Below are 16,443 nucleotides of genomic sequence, written 5' to 3' on the forward strand. Positions count from 1 at the left end.
AGTGTTGTTTATTGATTTGGCTGCAAGAAGTGTTGGGTAGTAACAGAATGCATGCAATCTAGATTACAAAAAAATGTAAATGTGCATAATCTGATTACACTTACTCTTTGATGGATTACATGATTACATTACCAATCAGAAAAAGGCAATAACTAGTGTGTAATTTACCGATTACGTTGCTAAATTTTAAGAGCATCTGAGCCAGAGCCTGAAATATGAGCCGTAGGCCAGACTACAGCACTACATACAAAATATTTTGGTTTAAATTTTAAATTAAGTCTCTAAATTAATGCACATATAAAAGCAGAGCAATTAGTATTTGCACCCTGCACTGAAAATGAACATAAATGCACGTTAGCATTTGTAACAGAAGTTTAATTGAAAGAACTACCTGTCCAACTGTCCATAATTAGACATTCTTTTGTAAAAACGGCATGTGACAGACAAACATTTCAGAGGTGCCGTTCACACGCAACATTGTTCTTTTGGACCATGCAAATGCACATCACCCTATATTTGAGAATGGCATAAAAAGTGCTTGTCATAGGTCAAGACCACACCTTCTCATGAATGGACAAAAAATATATAGTATATAAAAAAATTGTCCATTCACACTAAAAACAAATTATTTAAAACTCATGCATGTTTTCACTCTCTTCCATTTTTTGTATGACCCTTTAAGCACATTTGTTTCATTCAACAACTGGCAAGTTGCTGTTTGATTTTGTTTAGTAATGTTTAATGAAAGGAGTGGTACTTGATACATGCAAGGAGTAATTTAAAAGTAAAATGACCTAAACATTTTATCTAAAATATTACCTTACTGATTACTATTATAGTTGTGTAATCTGTTGTCAGTACCAGATTACATTTCAGAAGCAAACTACTGCCTGTAAGTGCTATACTGTAATGGCAAATTTGACTTGTATTAAAAAAAGGGGGATGAGTTCAAATGCTTACGTTGTACTGAACCCAGAACTTGTCACAATACCACACTTCTGTAGATGTCTAGATTTACTGTATTTGATTATGGCACATGTAATATGAATGTTTACTGAAATAGTCTTGATTATAATGGTCAGGACAAAACTGGTGTTTGGAGCTTCTACCGGTGTTTGTTTCTAAAATATGCTCAAATCTTTATAGAATGTAAAATAGGACTGAATGAAAATATGAATACAGTGAGCATCTAAAACTTCCAAGATCAGTGTGAGCTATCTTGTACAAACCACCCACACATACTGGTACTAGTAACAAGAAAAAGGTGACGTTCTTTACCGCTGTTTGCACCCAACATGTCAATCATTCGTCCTGGTGTGCACACGATGATTTCTGCACCGCGTTTCAACTCGGCAATCTGTGTGAAAGAAAAACATAGAGCATGCCAGTTACTCAAAACAGCAGCACTGTCTCAACGGAGGGTGCAAATTTGATTACACTGGAGCAGTGAATTAAAGTTGATATACCTGCTCGCTAATGCCAGTGCCGCCGTACACACAAACCACCCTCAGCCCCAGAGACTTGGAAAACTTCTTAACCTCTTTAGTGATCTGCAGAGCCAGTTCTCGAGTGGGGGTCATGATCACCGCTGAGACACAGAGAAAACAGATCAGATCAGGTGCAAAAATTAACATCAAGTCACCGATTAAGATGAATGGTGAAGAGATGACACTCACAGATGGGCCCTTCACCCTCTCCTAAAGACCGCTGGTCTAAAATGTGGCGAAACATGGGCAGCAGAAAGGCGATGGTCTTGCCACTTCCCGTCTTAGCGATGCCTATGATATCACGTCCAGACATGATGGCAGGTATGGCCTGAGCTTGGATCGGAGTCGGCTTCTCATAGTGGTGCCTTGTTGGAAAAAGGCAGAGAGGGATTTCAGTAACAGAAACATCTGTAGCCACAAATAAACTTTGCAAAACAGCAAACACATTAGTGTATATAATGAAAACTGATGCAAGACATTGCTTGCATACAGTGCGTGTTTGATTCATACTTTGATATATTGTTTGTCTTGTTTAGGATATATATTATACACTGCTGCGGATTATAAAAATAGAAGTTTTATTTTAGTGGCAAAGCTGTCAGGTCAAAAGACTTCTTGTCAAATTAGAATATCTAAATTTTACCAGCAATACATCACATCCGTAACCAGATTTTCTAAGTTATCACTAGTGACATTAAGCAACCTGCAATGATCTGTCAGTGTGAATGTGTGTGAAAGAGTCCTCACTTCTTCAGAGCATTTAACACCTTCATGGATGTGCCACACTGCACCCACGTCTTGATGGGCTTTGGGCATCCTTTACCCTTCACTGCGATTCCCTCCAACTCCAGACGATATTCATTCACCTCTGCAAAACAACACACGCACACACAGGAAGACACTGTACAGGCAGTTCTACTACAAACAATCAGATCAGGAACTAGAAAAGGAAAGTTCACCAAGACATAGTTTTAATGTTGGCTCGATAGACAAACAGACAAATACAGTTATGGATACAGTTCAGCAGGAATTAATTCTTAGTTTCCATGTTATTAACTCAAACAAATATCAGAACATAGAACTTTATTCATCTACTCCTGAACACACTGTGTCTGTTTAATCGTACCCTCGGGCGACATCTTGGCCAGATCCGGTACCTCCACATAGAAGTTCTTGCGGAAGGATTCATATTCAATCTTCTGATGATCGACAGGCTCCAAAACTTTCCTCTGTTTGGTCTGAAAGCCTGTGAGAGCTGTCTGCAGATCCACCTCCTCCTCCTCTGAAGAGTACTAAACACACACATAAAGAACAATTCTAAGAATGCCACATTACATAAGAAGTCATATTTTGCACACAAAAAGATGAAGTGAAATAAATTTTAAGGACCATTGATTGTTTTTGTGACATTATATTGAAATACAGCTGAAATATGAAAAGTGAAAGTATTTGTTAACAATTTTCTTGAAGAAAGGTAAACATAGATGATGGAAATCCAAAATACTAAATGTCATGGATCAATATTAACCAAGTGATGCTTTTTTTTCTTCTTTTTTTTTTATAGAAGGGGATCATAAGGAACATTTTCGCTTGATTTTGGAGAAAGAAAAAAAATAAAAACCTTAGAAAGGTGGCAGTAATGTAATTTTATTTTTACAGATATAAGCAGGTCTATTAGTCAAATTTGTTGACTTCAGCACCACTGCTGCATTATATGCCAATGGTGACCCCAATAATGGGGGAAACACACGTGTTGTTTTTCTTCTACAAAATAATGTATTACCTTATTTCATATTTGGAACATTTAATTCTGATTGTTCACCATCTAGCAGTCTGACATTCCTGAATAACGACCGCACATCCTGGTTTTTCAAGTCATCTTTCCAACTTGTATCACTCTGTGATCTCTAAAAGTAAGCTAATAAATAATTTTAAACAAATACATTTTTCATGTCCATTTATTCATTTTATAGTTAGCTGTGTAACAAGGGGGATAATGTACAGTCAGCAAGTCACTATTGCAAAATGATCCCCTTCAGGTGGGATACACTTGCTGACTATACACTGTCCCATTTGTGGCATTTAATATTTTCGCTTTTATAATAAAAAATAAAAACAATTATCAAAAAGCAACATTTTGAGCAGGGGACCTCTAGTTGAGTTGAAACAAATTGACCCAATAATATTTCAAATGTAAAATACTAATGTAAGTATCAGTATTTTCCAAAAATATAGTCACACCTGACTATAAGTCACATTGGGTCAAATCTGAATCAAACGTGAAGAAATTGCCTCAGCATCTACACACCTTATGCAGTATTAAGCCTTGTTTTCTATGGGAGAATTTGCTTTAAGTAATCGTGTGTAACATTTCTTCAGATTCTGTTTAAGTTTCATGAAAATAATGCAACAAATAAGCCACATTTGTTGTAACACTATGCTGTGCACAAATAAACAGCGTTTAGTTTGTGAGTAAAACAGTACGCCTGTTGTATTCTAATCATTCATTAACGTTAGCGACTGTCTATCTGTGAATATCTCTGAAATTAGCAACCCTCTTTGCCATCCACTCATTGGCTACTTTTACACATGCACCAATACTCTGATCATTACAGTAATCAGAGGAAAAGGAATAATTAGATTAAGATGTTTACATGATTTGGGCCAACCACTTCAATCCTATTTACAGGATTGCCTACTTGCCATTACTCTGATTTTTTGCAGAGAAATTTGATGTTTTAATGCTTTTTTATAAATTAATATTATTAATTTCAAAGATGTGTTTCCTTCCCATTATTATGCAGCATATGGTCTTTTTATCTCAACCAACATTCAATTCAGACTGCATTCACGGAAAATATGATTTATTTTGCTGTGGGGCTGTAGAAAACGGTGCATGGAACTACCGTTTTACATGAAACCAAAGTGCGCAAATGATTTTGAACCTGTGCTTGAGTGGAACATGATCGGTCTGCAGCACTGTTGCAGGTGCACTTTGGTCAGAGGGGAAGAATTGCGATTAAAATAGGAGTACTCCACATATTTACTGTGATTATCATTACTCTGATTAGAAGCATAATAACAAAATCATAATTGCAATATTCTGTATACATGAGCTACAGTTTAATTGCATTTTGAAATGGAATGCATAGACTTAACTATGTGAACTTCTGCAGTTAATCCAGGATGGACTTCAAAGACATTAATCTTACATTTCAACCAAAATCGATGTTTAAACATTTTCCCTTAACACTTTCTTAGTTTAATAATTTTAAACCATGACTTTAACTATACATAAGTAATATTTACATTATATTCATGATGTTAGCCAGAGGGAATAGGAAACTTTTAAACACTACCTCCATCTCTATGACTGATATTTTCACCTGTTTTGTTGCGTGTGCTTGATTGACCGATGTCAGTTATGTATAAATTATGTATACAATTCGCAGGACCTTGCGGATGATGACAAAAACAGCTACATATATTGCGGAAAATATGGGCATACATCATGGTAGTATTTGTTGTGCTGAATTTATTGATTAATAACGATTTGTAAAATAAATGATATAATGTAATAATAAAAATATATCTATCTTTCTATTTATAAAAGCCTTCATGTTACTTGTGAAATTTACAATTTCTTTTGATTTACAATGTAACATCACTAAAATGACTTCTGCCAAAAGTAACAAATCCCCCTCTGATGTGATGATCTTAACATATACAGCATATTCTAATTTATGAATTCTCATATACTAACTCATGTTAGCTTGAGTGTTGTGCTTTCACCTCCATGGCGTCCTGATCATTCTCCATCAGCTCTCCTTTCTTCTTGCTGCTGTGAGGCATCTTCTTGGTTTTCACCACAGTCACCACTTTAGTCACCATCATCCCTCCCTTCTGATGAGATATAATTCAATGACGACACATCAATTCACACTATATTTGAAGCATCAGAGATTACATTCGGTCATCATATGATTTTGTTCTTCCTTGGAACACAAAAGGAGATGTTTTGCAGAATGTTCACGCTGCTGTTTTCCATAAAATGAAAGTGAATAGAGACCAGGAGCTGCCAAGCTCAAAAATGTAAATCACTGTGACTAATTCACTGAGCATCTTTCACTCTCTGCAACAGCTCTCAAATCTCATTCACGCTTGCTTGTAGCACTGGTCACCATTTGATTTCATTGTATGGAAAAATGTCCTATGTGTTCTATGGGTTTTGAAAAACATGAGTGAGGAAATGGAGAAGTGAAACTCTTGCTGTGTCACCTTATCGTTTCCTTCTCTCATGGTGCCCATGTTGAACTTCTTGACCTCCTCTTTGACCTCCTCCATGTAGGCATCCAGAGGGTCGACCTCTTCTCCGGTGTCCTCCTCTGTCATGTGCACGGCCTCCTCTGTGTCAACGTCGTTATCTTTCTCATCCTCTTCTTCTTCTTCTTGCTCAACGGGAGCTTGATTTTCCTCGTCGTCATCTGAACACACAAACACAAGTCATGTGTTGGCTTCAGTACAGCTTCATCAGTTTACACAAGCTAGTCTCATGTGGCTCATTTCACCACTGCTGATTGGATTTTGATTTCATACTTGATGTTGCTGCCAGTGTGTTCAGTTCATTTTAAACAGTTTTCCTTTAGTCATAGATTTACTCTCTTCACATAAAAAGGCCTTGAAATATAGTCAATATTTCCTCACACCACATTCATTCAGTTTAGTCAGTTTGACGAAAATGACAATTTGTCAACAAAAACGACACTGATACACTGCCTGACCAAATATTTGCTGTTTGGATTTAAATAAGCAGATACTTAAGAGCCTATGATTGGATCATTATTGCAGTGATTAATATGTTTCATTATTAATGTTTTTAACCCTAACTGATGCAGTGTTTAGCTTCTCATTTCTTAAACAACCATGTCAGAAGACACATGACCCATGGTCACGTAAAAGATGTTACTGTGTTTCAGAAGGTGAAACTTATTGGCCTGTATCAAGCAAAGTAAACACCTAAGGAGATTTCTGAAATCATTGGAATTGGGTTAAGAACTGTCCATTATTAAAATCTGGAAGGATAGTTGTGAACTGTCAGCTTCACAGAAGAAATGTGGGCAGAAAAAATCTTGAATGATCGTGATCAGAGATCACTAAAACGCTTGGTCACGTCATAAAAAACAAATCTACAGTAGAACTCACGGCTATGTTTAATAGTGAAAGTAAGAGCATTTCGACACGCACAATGTGACGAGAACTTAAAGGATTAAACAGCTGTGTGGCCACAAGAAAGCCAGTTGTTAATGAGGCTAAATGAAAAAGAAAAAAAACTACTTCAGTTTGCTAGGGAGCATAAAGATTGGACTGTGGAGCAATGGGAAAAAGGTCAGGTTTATACTATTCCAAAGCGAGTCAGAGTAAGAAGGGAAGCGCATGAAACGATGCACCCATCATGCATAGTGCCCACTGTACAAGCCTCTGGAGGCAGTGTTATGATCTTGGGTTGCTTCAGTTGGTCAGGTCTAGACTCAGCAACGTTATGCAGCAATAAAATGAAGTCAGCTGACTACTTGAATGTACTGAATGACCAGGTTATCCCATCAATGGATTTTTTCTTCCCTGATGGCACGGGCATATTCCAGGATGACAATGCAAAGATTCATCAGGGTCAAATTGTGAAAGAGTGGTTCAGGGAGCATTAGGAATCATTTTCACACAGAATCCTGACCTTAACCTCATTGAAAGTCTTTGGGATGTGCTGGAGAAGACTTTTCGGAGTAGTTTGACTCTTCCGTCATCAATACAAGATCTCGGCTGAAAATTAAAGCAACTCTGGATGGAAATAAATGTTGTGACGTTGCATAAGTTTGTCGAAACAATGTCACAACAAAATCAAAGCTAAAGACAGCCCAACAAAATATTAAAATGTTACTTTTTTGGGACAGGCAGTGTAGTAAATGGAGCAAACTTAATCAAATATTCAAACGTTTAAAACAAAATTATGAACATATCAATCTATATTGCTTATATATTATAGTATTAGTTGTTTCATCAACAGCATGTTTTAATTAAAATCATGATGTGTCTTTTTCATCTCTTCCTTGGATTTCGTTGATGAAAACCAAAAATCCTGTCAACAAACATTTTCTTCAGTAATTCACTGACGAGATCAACACTTAAGCGTGATGCCAAGCGTCTGTAAAATGTTCTGCTGATTAGGACATATCTCACATTAAAATGGAATAGATCGATTTGACCCCTTGTCACATTATCGTGCCATTGTTTACAGGTTACCCTTGTACTTAGCGCTGACCTCTTGAAATCAGATCAACTGAAACTCATAAAGATCAAAGAGTGAGAGAGATGAAGCGTGTGTGTGTGTTTGTGAATATCTCACCATCATCATCCTCCAGACTCCATTTCTTGCCTTGCTTCATCTCTTCCAGCTCCTTCTTGATCTCTCCGATGTTCTCCATGGCTTTCTTCCTCTGCTCCTCTCTCCATTTCTCCACACGCTCCTTCCTCTTCCGCATCTCCTCTTCCAGCGTGTTCTGATCAAAGTCTTGCTGCACACGTCACAGTTGATCAGTTTATTTATTCATGCATGGTAAGGTTGATTTAAAACATTGCTGTTTTTTTAGTTTTTTTTTTACTTTGACTGTTTGTCAAGGTCCCAAATAAAATTATATAAAAGTAATTCGTTTTCACATTCACTCACTGGGTTATTGAAAATTAGGCATTAAAAATTTTTTTTGTTGAAAAGTGTAACTATATCTTGAAATAAAATTACTCGGGATCTGGTGATATCTATCTGTTAAATGAAAAAAAAATTATAATAATTCGGGTTTCATGACCCTTTAAACAGGTTTTATTATCATGTAGTGTAGGAACTTTGGGTACTGCCATGTTTGTGTAATATCATACACCTGTACTGAAAACTGATGTGGGATCGGAACAGATGATCAAACCTACACACATCATATCATAATTATGACTTCCCAGGAGAACTTCTGAAAGCTCTGAATTTCAGCAGGAGTTGGAAATTGTGGCTTTGCAAGTTGAATTGATATAAGTAATAGAGAGAGAACTTACATCTTCAGTCTTCACATCCTCCTCCTTCTCCTCCTTGATTTTCTTCTTGTCAGTAAATTGCTCTCCGTTGTCTGACTTCTCCTTACTGCAAAGTTCAATATACCATAAGACAAACGGTCAACAGAAGGACATACACTGAGAATTCTAGACTGTGTGTGTGAGAGATGTTGACCTTCGGCCTCTGCTTCTGCTCTTGCTCCGCCTGCGTTCTCGACTCCTTGAGCGTCTCCTGTCGCGACTCCTTGAGCGTCTGCACATAGAAACAAAGCTCCGTTATAACACATGAAGACACACAAGTGAATCTAACCACTAGCATTCATGTGATGGGTGAGCGTAACCTCTGTCTCTTCCGGTCTCTGGAGCGTGACCTCCGGCGGTCTCGACTGCGTGATTTCTCTCTCCTGCTCCGCTCGCGGTTGCGTGATGTGACATGATCATCTTTCTTGGAGCGCTTTGATTCTGGGGAACGACTCTTAGACCTGCTGCCAGACCGGCCTCTCGAACCAGAGCGCTTCCTGTAATGCCTGCAAGAAGAAGAAAAAAAAAAAAGTGATCATTCATTCATTCACAGTAAACACATTACTCAGCACTGGTGTGGGACAGGATGGAACTAATGTACCTGAGGTGATGATTACATGTACATTGTTGTTTAATGATAACAAAGCTATCTTGCATTAAATTACAGTGTTTGATTGATTCTAGCAAATTCCAACTCAGTGTTTTATTTGATTCTTTTATTTTTGTGGAAATGCCCCTGAAACTATTAAAACTTTTATTTTGTCCTTGTCTTTAAGTGCAAGCAAATTTTGTGTTATGTGCTGTAAGCGTTCTACTAGTTCCATATTATATAAAAATGTACTTTGTTTGACCAGCTTAGTAAAAATATGAAAGTATTATGAATACTTCCGTGTTTACTAGAGTAGTACCCTTCTATAGTGCGATTCTACAGATATCATTGCTCATGAATGGCAAATTGCTTGTGATGTTCTACATTTGTAAGTTGTAAGGATAAAAGTGTCTGCAAAATGACTACAAAATATACCATGTGCAATCTTTTTTAATGCAATTAATTATTTGCATGCAGGTTATTTGCATGCTTTTAGTTTACTTATCGGTGTATGCCTAATATATATATATATATATATATATATATATATATATATATATATATATTAGGCATACACCGATATATCTATATATATATATATACACACACATACATACATACATATGCACACATGCATGCATGCATGCATGCATGCATACATACACAGGGTTGGGAAGGTTACTTTTGAAATATATTCCACTACAGCTTACAAAGAAAATGCTGTAAAATTTGATTTGCAACATATTCCGTTAGATTACTCTAGGTCAGTAACGTATTGTAAATACTTTGGATTACTTCTTCTGCACTGGTAGATTTTTTTAAAAACTCTGCCAGTACAGTAAGACAAAATACACTTTAAAAATACATTCTCTGAAAAACATAAATATCTTATGCAGTGTTTTAAAGATGAAGCTAATTGATATTTTTACAGAAAAACAATAAAAAACATTATCAAAAATATGATTTTTGCCCTAATATCAAAGGTCTTACTAGAAAAAAAAAAGAAATTAAGATCCAACGTGAATTTTCTTGATTAAAAAAAATATGATCGTGTCTGGTAACGTGCATGTAAAATGGCTATTTAGCTTAGCTTAAAGCTGAGGTTTATTTCTATTTCTTCTGCTCCAAACTTACTTCTCTGTCTGCTTGTATGAATGTAACACATCAAAAGAAACTGTTTCACCGCTGTTCAAATGCACTTTGGATCACATAATTTATATGTATAAATGTTTTCCATCTGAAAGAACTAAATATTAAATGAAACAAATGACAATAAAATGCTAATTAATCTCTTCAGTAATCAAAATACTTTAATGTAACTATTCTAATTACCAATTATTTAATTTGTAACTGTAGTGGAATACAGTTACTTAAATTTGGTGTTTTTAAATTCGTATTCCAGTAACATGTATTTTGTTACTCCCTAAACCTGTATGAATGTATTTAAGCACTTATTTAATAAAAATATAACAACTTTCGGACTAAAGGAATGTCCATGCCCATTCCAGTCACTGTTGATTACAGAATTTGGATTTTTCAACAGTTTTGGGTTAGACAAATAAGCTAATGAATCATTATGATTTTTGAACCGGATTGACTGAAAACCTAATCAATCATGACGATTCGCTCATAACTCAAACATCACTATGGCCTCGAGCCGTGATTTATTATAAAACTGAGCAGAATTACAAAACTGTATATTCACTATAGAAATTCCTACGATTTTTAAGATTGTATTGATTTTGATGAATTTTCCAGGCCTGTAAAACACGACTTTAAATTGAGTCATGGGAACCCTGTTAAATGTAGTGCATGCTGTATATTGAGAAATGGGTGTTCTTTAAACACACACTGAGCTCATGAAATGCTTTGAACGGTTTGCTTGTTGTCCACTGGTGACTCTTAAACACGGAGTTTAGCAAGACTTTGGTTTCTATCGCTATTCTTCTCAAACACCATTCCGCCACAGCGCGGGACCCTTTACACGAGTATTTACATAATAAACGCTCTTAATATTTCACTCAACACATCAATTAATCATTTAAACTTGTAAAGTAAAGCATTTACCGTGACTCTCGACCCATGATGTCGCTTATCTCTCACACACCGGATGCAGTACGACGAGTACTTCCGCTGTTTTATTAATGCATTTATTTATTTATTTTGTTTAAATAAAATAGCTCAAACAGTATAATAACCAATAAATTAAATAAGAATGAAAAACTGTGTTTGTATAAATAAATTAATAAACACTATATTTGTGTTACAAGGATATTACATAAAAGTCACTGACAATAAAAATAAATATTACAGAGCCCAAACCCTGGTTGCCCCGGCCTTTCTGTGTGGAGTTTGCATGTTCTCCCCGTGTCTGCGTGGGTTCTCTCCGGGTACTCCGGCTTCCTCCCACCATACAAAAGACGTGCAGGCTAGGTTAATTGGTGTCTCCAAAAAATTGCCCTAGGTGTGGATGTGGAGGTGAGTGTGAGTGTGAGTGTATGTCTGTCTATGTGTGGCCCTGCGATGGACTGGCGACCTGTCCAGGGTGTCCCCCGCCTTTTCGCCCAATGTTAGCTGGGATAGGCTCCAGCCCCCCGCGACCCTGTACACAGGATAAGCGGTTGACGATGAATGGATGGATGGATTACAGAGCCCCTTATTTACTATGGTACTTTCTAACACAGAGTAAGATGGTCAAACAGCCGGACGCGAGAGTTGCGTCAAAAGCATATCTTTCCCATTCTTATCAATGACGCTGCTGAATTGGATGCGTCCATTGCGGCACATCGCGTCAATAGCAAACGTAAATTTGTTAATCAAGAACTCCCATCCCTTCTCTTTGATGGTAATAACCTTATGGCAATGCTTCGCAACAAACATATTCGTTCTTCCTATAATTCTAAATTGTATCATACACTTTTATACCATAATGATATTGTACAAGTTTATGATGAACCTACCGAACAAAAATTGCGAATACAGTATATTAGTTTTCCAGTGGCTCCTAAAGCAAAGGAAACAAATTTTAAAATATTTAATGGTATATATCCTTCAAGTGAATTTGTATGACTTCAATTTAACTTTGACCACAACATTTGTATTTTATTCAAATTGAAATGGAGACAACTGATCATCTTTTCTTTTATTGTATCACTCAAATATTTTCTGGGAAGATATGTCTTATTGTTTGGAAACAAAGGTCCAGTGACTACATACTTTATCTTGAAACCACATGGTATTCGGAATGTTGTTGGATGACAAAAAAAGTTGCATTTTTTATTAACGTAATGTTGATTCTAGGTAAATTCTTTATCCATGTAAGTGTATGAAGACAAAACCTTATTTCTCTGTATTTAGAAGTGATTTTCTTTGTAGCTTTTTTCCATCACTAAAATGTGTAAACAGGCCTGCAAACTTGTTAGGATGATAAGAGACTTTGGTTTAGTGGAAAATGAATGGAAAGACCCCACTTTATACATGATTATTTATTTTTATTTATTATATAGTCCTATATTTAGCGGGAGGTGTGGCGCATAAGCTTTTGCTTTATGCTGATGATATTTTAATATTCATCTCCGACCCTACTAGATCTATGCCTTGCCTCCACAGAATTATTAATTAATAAAATTGTTCTCAATCCAAAGTTTTGGCTCTGACAGCATACAGCCCGGTAACAGATTTTCAGCCAGGTGCCTTCCAGTGGCCCAAACAGGGCATTAAGTATTTGGGTATTTTATTCCCAGCAAATTTATGTGATTTAGTTAAGAGTTAATTTTGATAGAGAAAGATTTAAACTTGGTATTGCAATAAACATAACAATTCTCAAGAGTAATTTTTGAAGGGGACACCAAGGGTTTTTTTGTTGTTGCCCCATTTGCATTCGTATTATTTTATTTCATAAACAATTATTTTAAGAATATATCATTATATTTACAATACACATATTTTAATTATATTTTAGGGGGGGACAACCCTCAGACATGGGGGGGGACCTGACCCCCACCCCCCACCATTCTTTACATTCTTTTTGTACTGCTGTCTTGCACTCTTGAAATGTATTTTTGTGATTTCAGCAGACACTATTGAATCACAATGAACTAGTGGCTGAGCAAACTTGATATTTTATTAAATTTGTTTTATGATATTTACAAAAATGAATAACCAATTTCTATTTAAATAGCTCTTTTCAAAATATGTTACACAGAGTTTCACAAGACAATAAAAACTAAATAAATAAAATAATGCAAATAAATAAAATAAGTTTTAAATCTGAGCATCCCAAATATATCAATGACAATATGGTAGTAAAATAGTAAAAATATTAAATTAGGTGATAAAACAAATGCATATGATATACATAAAGGCAAATAAATATATATAACCATCTATAATACAGAGAGTTTTAATTGCACAAGCTGCAATTCCAGCTGTATGCCCTGGCCTGTTCCAGGTCCTCAGCGTCCATATCACTGTTCATGTAACCACCTCTCACACGTGTCACACTGGATGTATAAAATGAAAAGGTGGAATATCAGGGTCAGTATTTTTTAACAAATGTTGCCCAATATTTAACTAGATTACATGTCTTCATATACATTTTAATGTATATTAAAAGTTTATATCTCAAAATAAACACACCACCTTTACCTTGCCTCATGGTAAGAATAAAAAAAAACGACAATAGACCTTGCTGTGTGCCACACCTGTGTCAATTATTCCTAGACTTAAGAAGATTACCATGGCTACCCACAGCGCCACCGTAAGTACAATTGAAATTGCTCCGAGCCTCCAACAGTATGGAAGTATTATCAGCAACATTTACTTAAATTATCAAAAGTAAATGTACTCATTAATGCACAAAAATTGCTTTTTGGCTCAAACAAAAAAAATGTGTTGAGTATATATGATGTTTTGGGATTAAAATTGCTGGTGCATTACTGCGTATTTACAGCAATGCATCATATTCTATAACATCATCATATGTATGTAGCATCGCTGTTCTGTGAGAACCATGTATATCTAAATAGTTTATATAGCTTAAGGAGGAGAATTTCCTAAACCCATAAAGGAACACTTGATTCAAAATCACCACATTAGAAGATACATGGTTTCACTGGAAAGGGAGGGTATGAAAAATAGATTTTGAAAAGTAACTAGTAACTATATCTGTCAGAAAAATGTAAAAAGTACAATGTTTGGCTCTGAGATGTTGTGGAGTAAAAGTATAAAGTTGCATAAAATGGAAATACACAAGAAAAGTACAAGTACCTTGAATTTGTACTTAACTATGTTAATTGACTAAATGTTCTTAGTTACATTCCTCCACTGATTGTAGACAACTCTAGATAAAGACAAAAAACAAGTTGATGGTTGGATTGGATATTTGATAGGTAAAACTATTTAATTTCTTTTAAGCTAATGTGATTATTAATTTGTGGAAATTTAGTATAGGGCCATTTGGCTGACTATGGCTACTTATAAGAGCATTTAAACCCCAATCTGTCTTTCTCTCAGACACATTACAAAACAAAACAAAAAAGAAAATTGTAGACTAAATCGCTCCCACCCACTGGGATCAGTCAAAGAGAGAATACAGCTTCCAGTGATGGGAAGTAGGATTGATGGTTGATAAGAAAGAAACATTTAAACAGCAATTACACCAGCCTGCGACATGGGCAATGACTGAGGAATTGTTATGGTTGAATGTACTCACAGTTTGATTGATCAGTGATACAGAAGTTGTACATATATTTACAAGTGTTTCAATATCTCAGCTACATTTGTATTCCACAACTAAGATATTTTAGAATAGTGTCTACCACAGATCATAGATCAGAAATATCTGTAATAGCAGGACATAAGAGCGATGGGCATAGAAAAAGTAGTTTGGATAAATCTCATGAAGAACATGTCAGATCAAACACAACACAAGTATTAAGTACCGCAAGGCTCTGTATTGGGTCCTCTGCTGTTCTCCCTGTACATGCTTCCCTTGGGAGAAAGTATCAGTAAACATGGAATTAGTTTGGAACTGGTGATACTCAGATTTACAGTATATTTCCTCCAGACCTAACAAAATTTTCCTAATCTTGTCGTTAGCAGAGTGTATTGATGACATTAAAGACTAAATGGCCAGTAATAACAGTCCAATAGTAACAGTCTCCTCTAGGCCTTCTTCACAATGGAGTCGATGTTTAAGTCCTCTTTTGTCTCCAATTTGTTGAGCATGTTCAGCTCCAAGTTATTGAGATTTCAACAGACACCTAGCTGCTCAGTCTCTATATAATTCTGAAGTGAAACTGGTCAGTGGAAACAGGGAATAACGTTTTAATATCCATCTGAAATTATAGAAAACACAGCTTATATGTGAAATGTTTGTGGACTTTAATTTTGAAATTCAACATCAGACTGTCCTGAGGTGGTCATGGTGATCATTCTGAAGTGAAATTGGTCTGTGGAAACAAGGAGTTTCCTTTTCATATCTATCTGAATTTAGAAAACAGCCATATGCAATTTTAGAGGGCTTTAATTTTGAAATTCAATAATAGACTTTCCTGATAATGAGTGACACTCTGAGCTATCATTCTGAAGAGAAAATGGTCTGTAAAAACAGAGTTTCTCAATGATAGAATTTTGGTGCTAAAAAGTCAGATGGTCTTTGGAAATGTATTCTATATTATTAAGTTTGCAGACATCATTTTTTGTTTAACATTTGTTTTTTTTGTTTTTTAATGCAGTTATATATATATATATATATATATATATATATTTTTTTTATGTATTATTTTATTCATTATTGACAGACTGAATGAATGTGAAATCATATTCGCTGGAAAGTCGCCTTTATTTTGAAATCACCTCATACACGCTCTTACCGTAATGCCTAGCATATACGCGTACCTCAAAACAACGTGTGAGCACGTTTTTTAGTGGAGGCTGGTTTGACCGGAGTGGACAAATTTTCATTCCTGTGCGTTGTGATTGAGCCCTGAGAAAACGCAACAACTGTCATCCATTCATTAAAATCGTTCGCATTTCCCACCCCTTGCATGTTTGATTATTCTGACTAATTTCATGACGCTTTCAGCTACCAATAAGCGTGTAGTTCTTTCAACTCCATCAAACTTACTTTTTCAAAACCGATGCGCCGAATTCCGTAATTTTCCCCTCAAAATCAGCTCAGAAAATATGAAAAAAGTCAGCAGATTCCGTTAGATTCCTTTATTTTTCTGTAAATTAAATGCTACGTCAGCAGCG

The 16,443-nt window shown here is 35.7% G+C and overlaps 1 protein-coding gene across 1 annotated transcript in view; it reads right to left on the reverse strand.

The window, feature by feature from the left end:
- The window catches only part of ddx46 (DEAD (Asp-Glu-Ala-Asp) box polypeptide 46), a 34,140-nt gene extending 22,813 nt beyond the window's left edge, over positions 1-11,327 (reverse strand). Inside the window, exons 1-12 of the mRNA XM_052103852.1 lie at positions 11,254-11,327; positions 8,918-9,103; positions 8,752-8,829; positions 8,580-8,664; positions 7,885-8,053; positions 5,766-5,971; positions 5,280-5,390; positions 2,614-2,779; positions 2,235-2,355; positions 1,677-1,852; positions 1,467-1,588; positions 1,279-1,357 (exon numbers count right to left, since the gene is read on the reverse strand). Coding sequence (XP_051959812.1) covers positions 1,279-1,357; positions 1,467-1,588; positions 1,677-1,852; positions 2,235-2,355; positions 2,614-2,779; positions 5,280-5,390; positions 5,766-5,971; positions 7,885-8,053; positions 8,580-8,664; positions 8,752-8,829; positions 8,918-9,103; positions 11,254-11,270 — 1,516 coding nt within the window. The 5' untranslated portion in view covers positions 11,271-11,327. The remainder of the gene's footprint in view (positions 1-1,278; positions 1,358-1,466; positions 1,589-1,676; positions 1,853-2,234; positions 2,356-2,613; positions 2,780-5,279; positions 5,391-5,765; positions 5,972-7,884; positions 8,054-8,579; positions 8,665-8,751; positions 8,830-8,917; positions 9,104-11,253) is intronic.
- Positions 11,328-16,443: the final 5,116 nt, after the last annotated feature.

The sequence above is a fragment of the Xyrauchen texanus genome, chromosome 34 (genome assembly GCF_025860055.1).
Source record: "Xyrauchen texanus isolate HMW12.3.18 chromosome 34, RBS_HiC_50CHRs, whole genome shotgun sequence".
NCBI lineage: Eukaryota > Metazoa > Chordata > Actinopteri > Cypriniformes > Catostomidae > Xyrauchen > Xyrauchen texanus.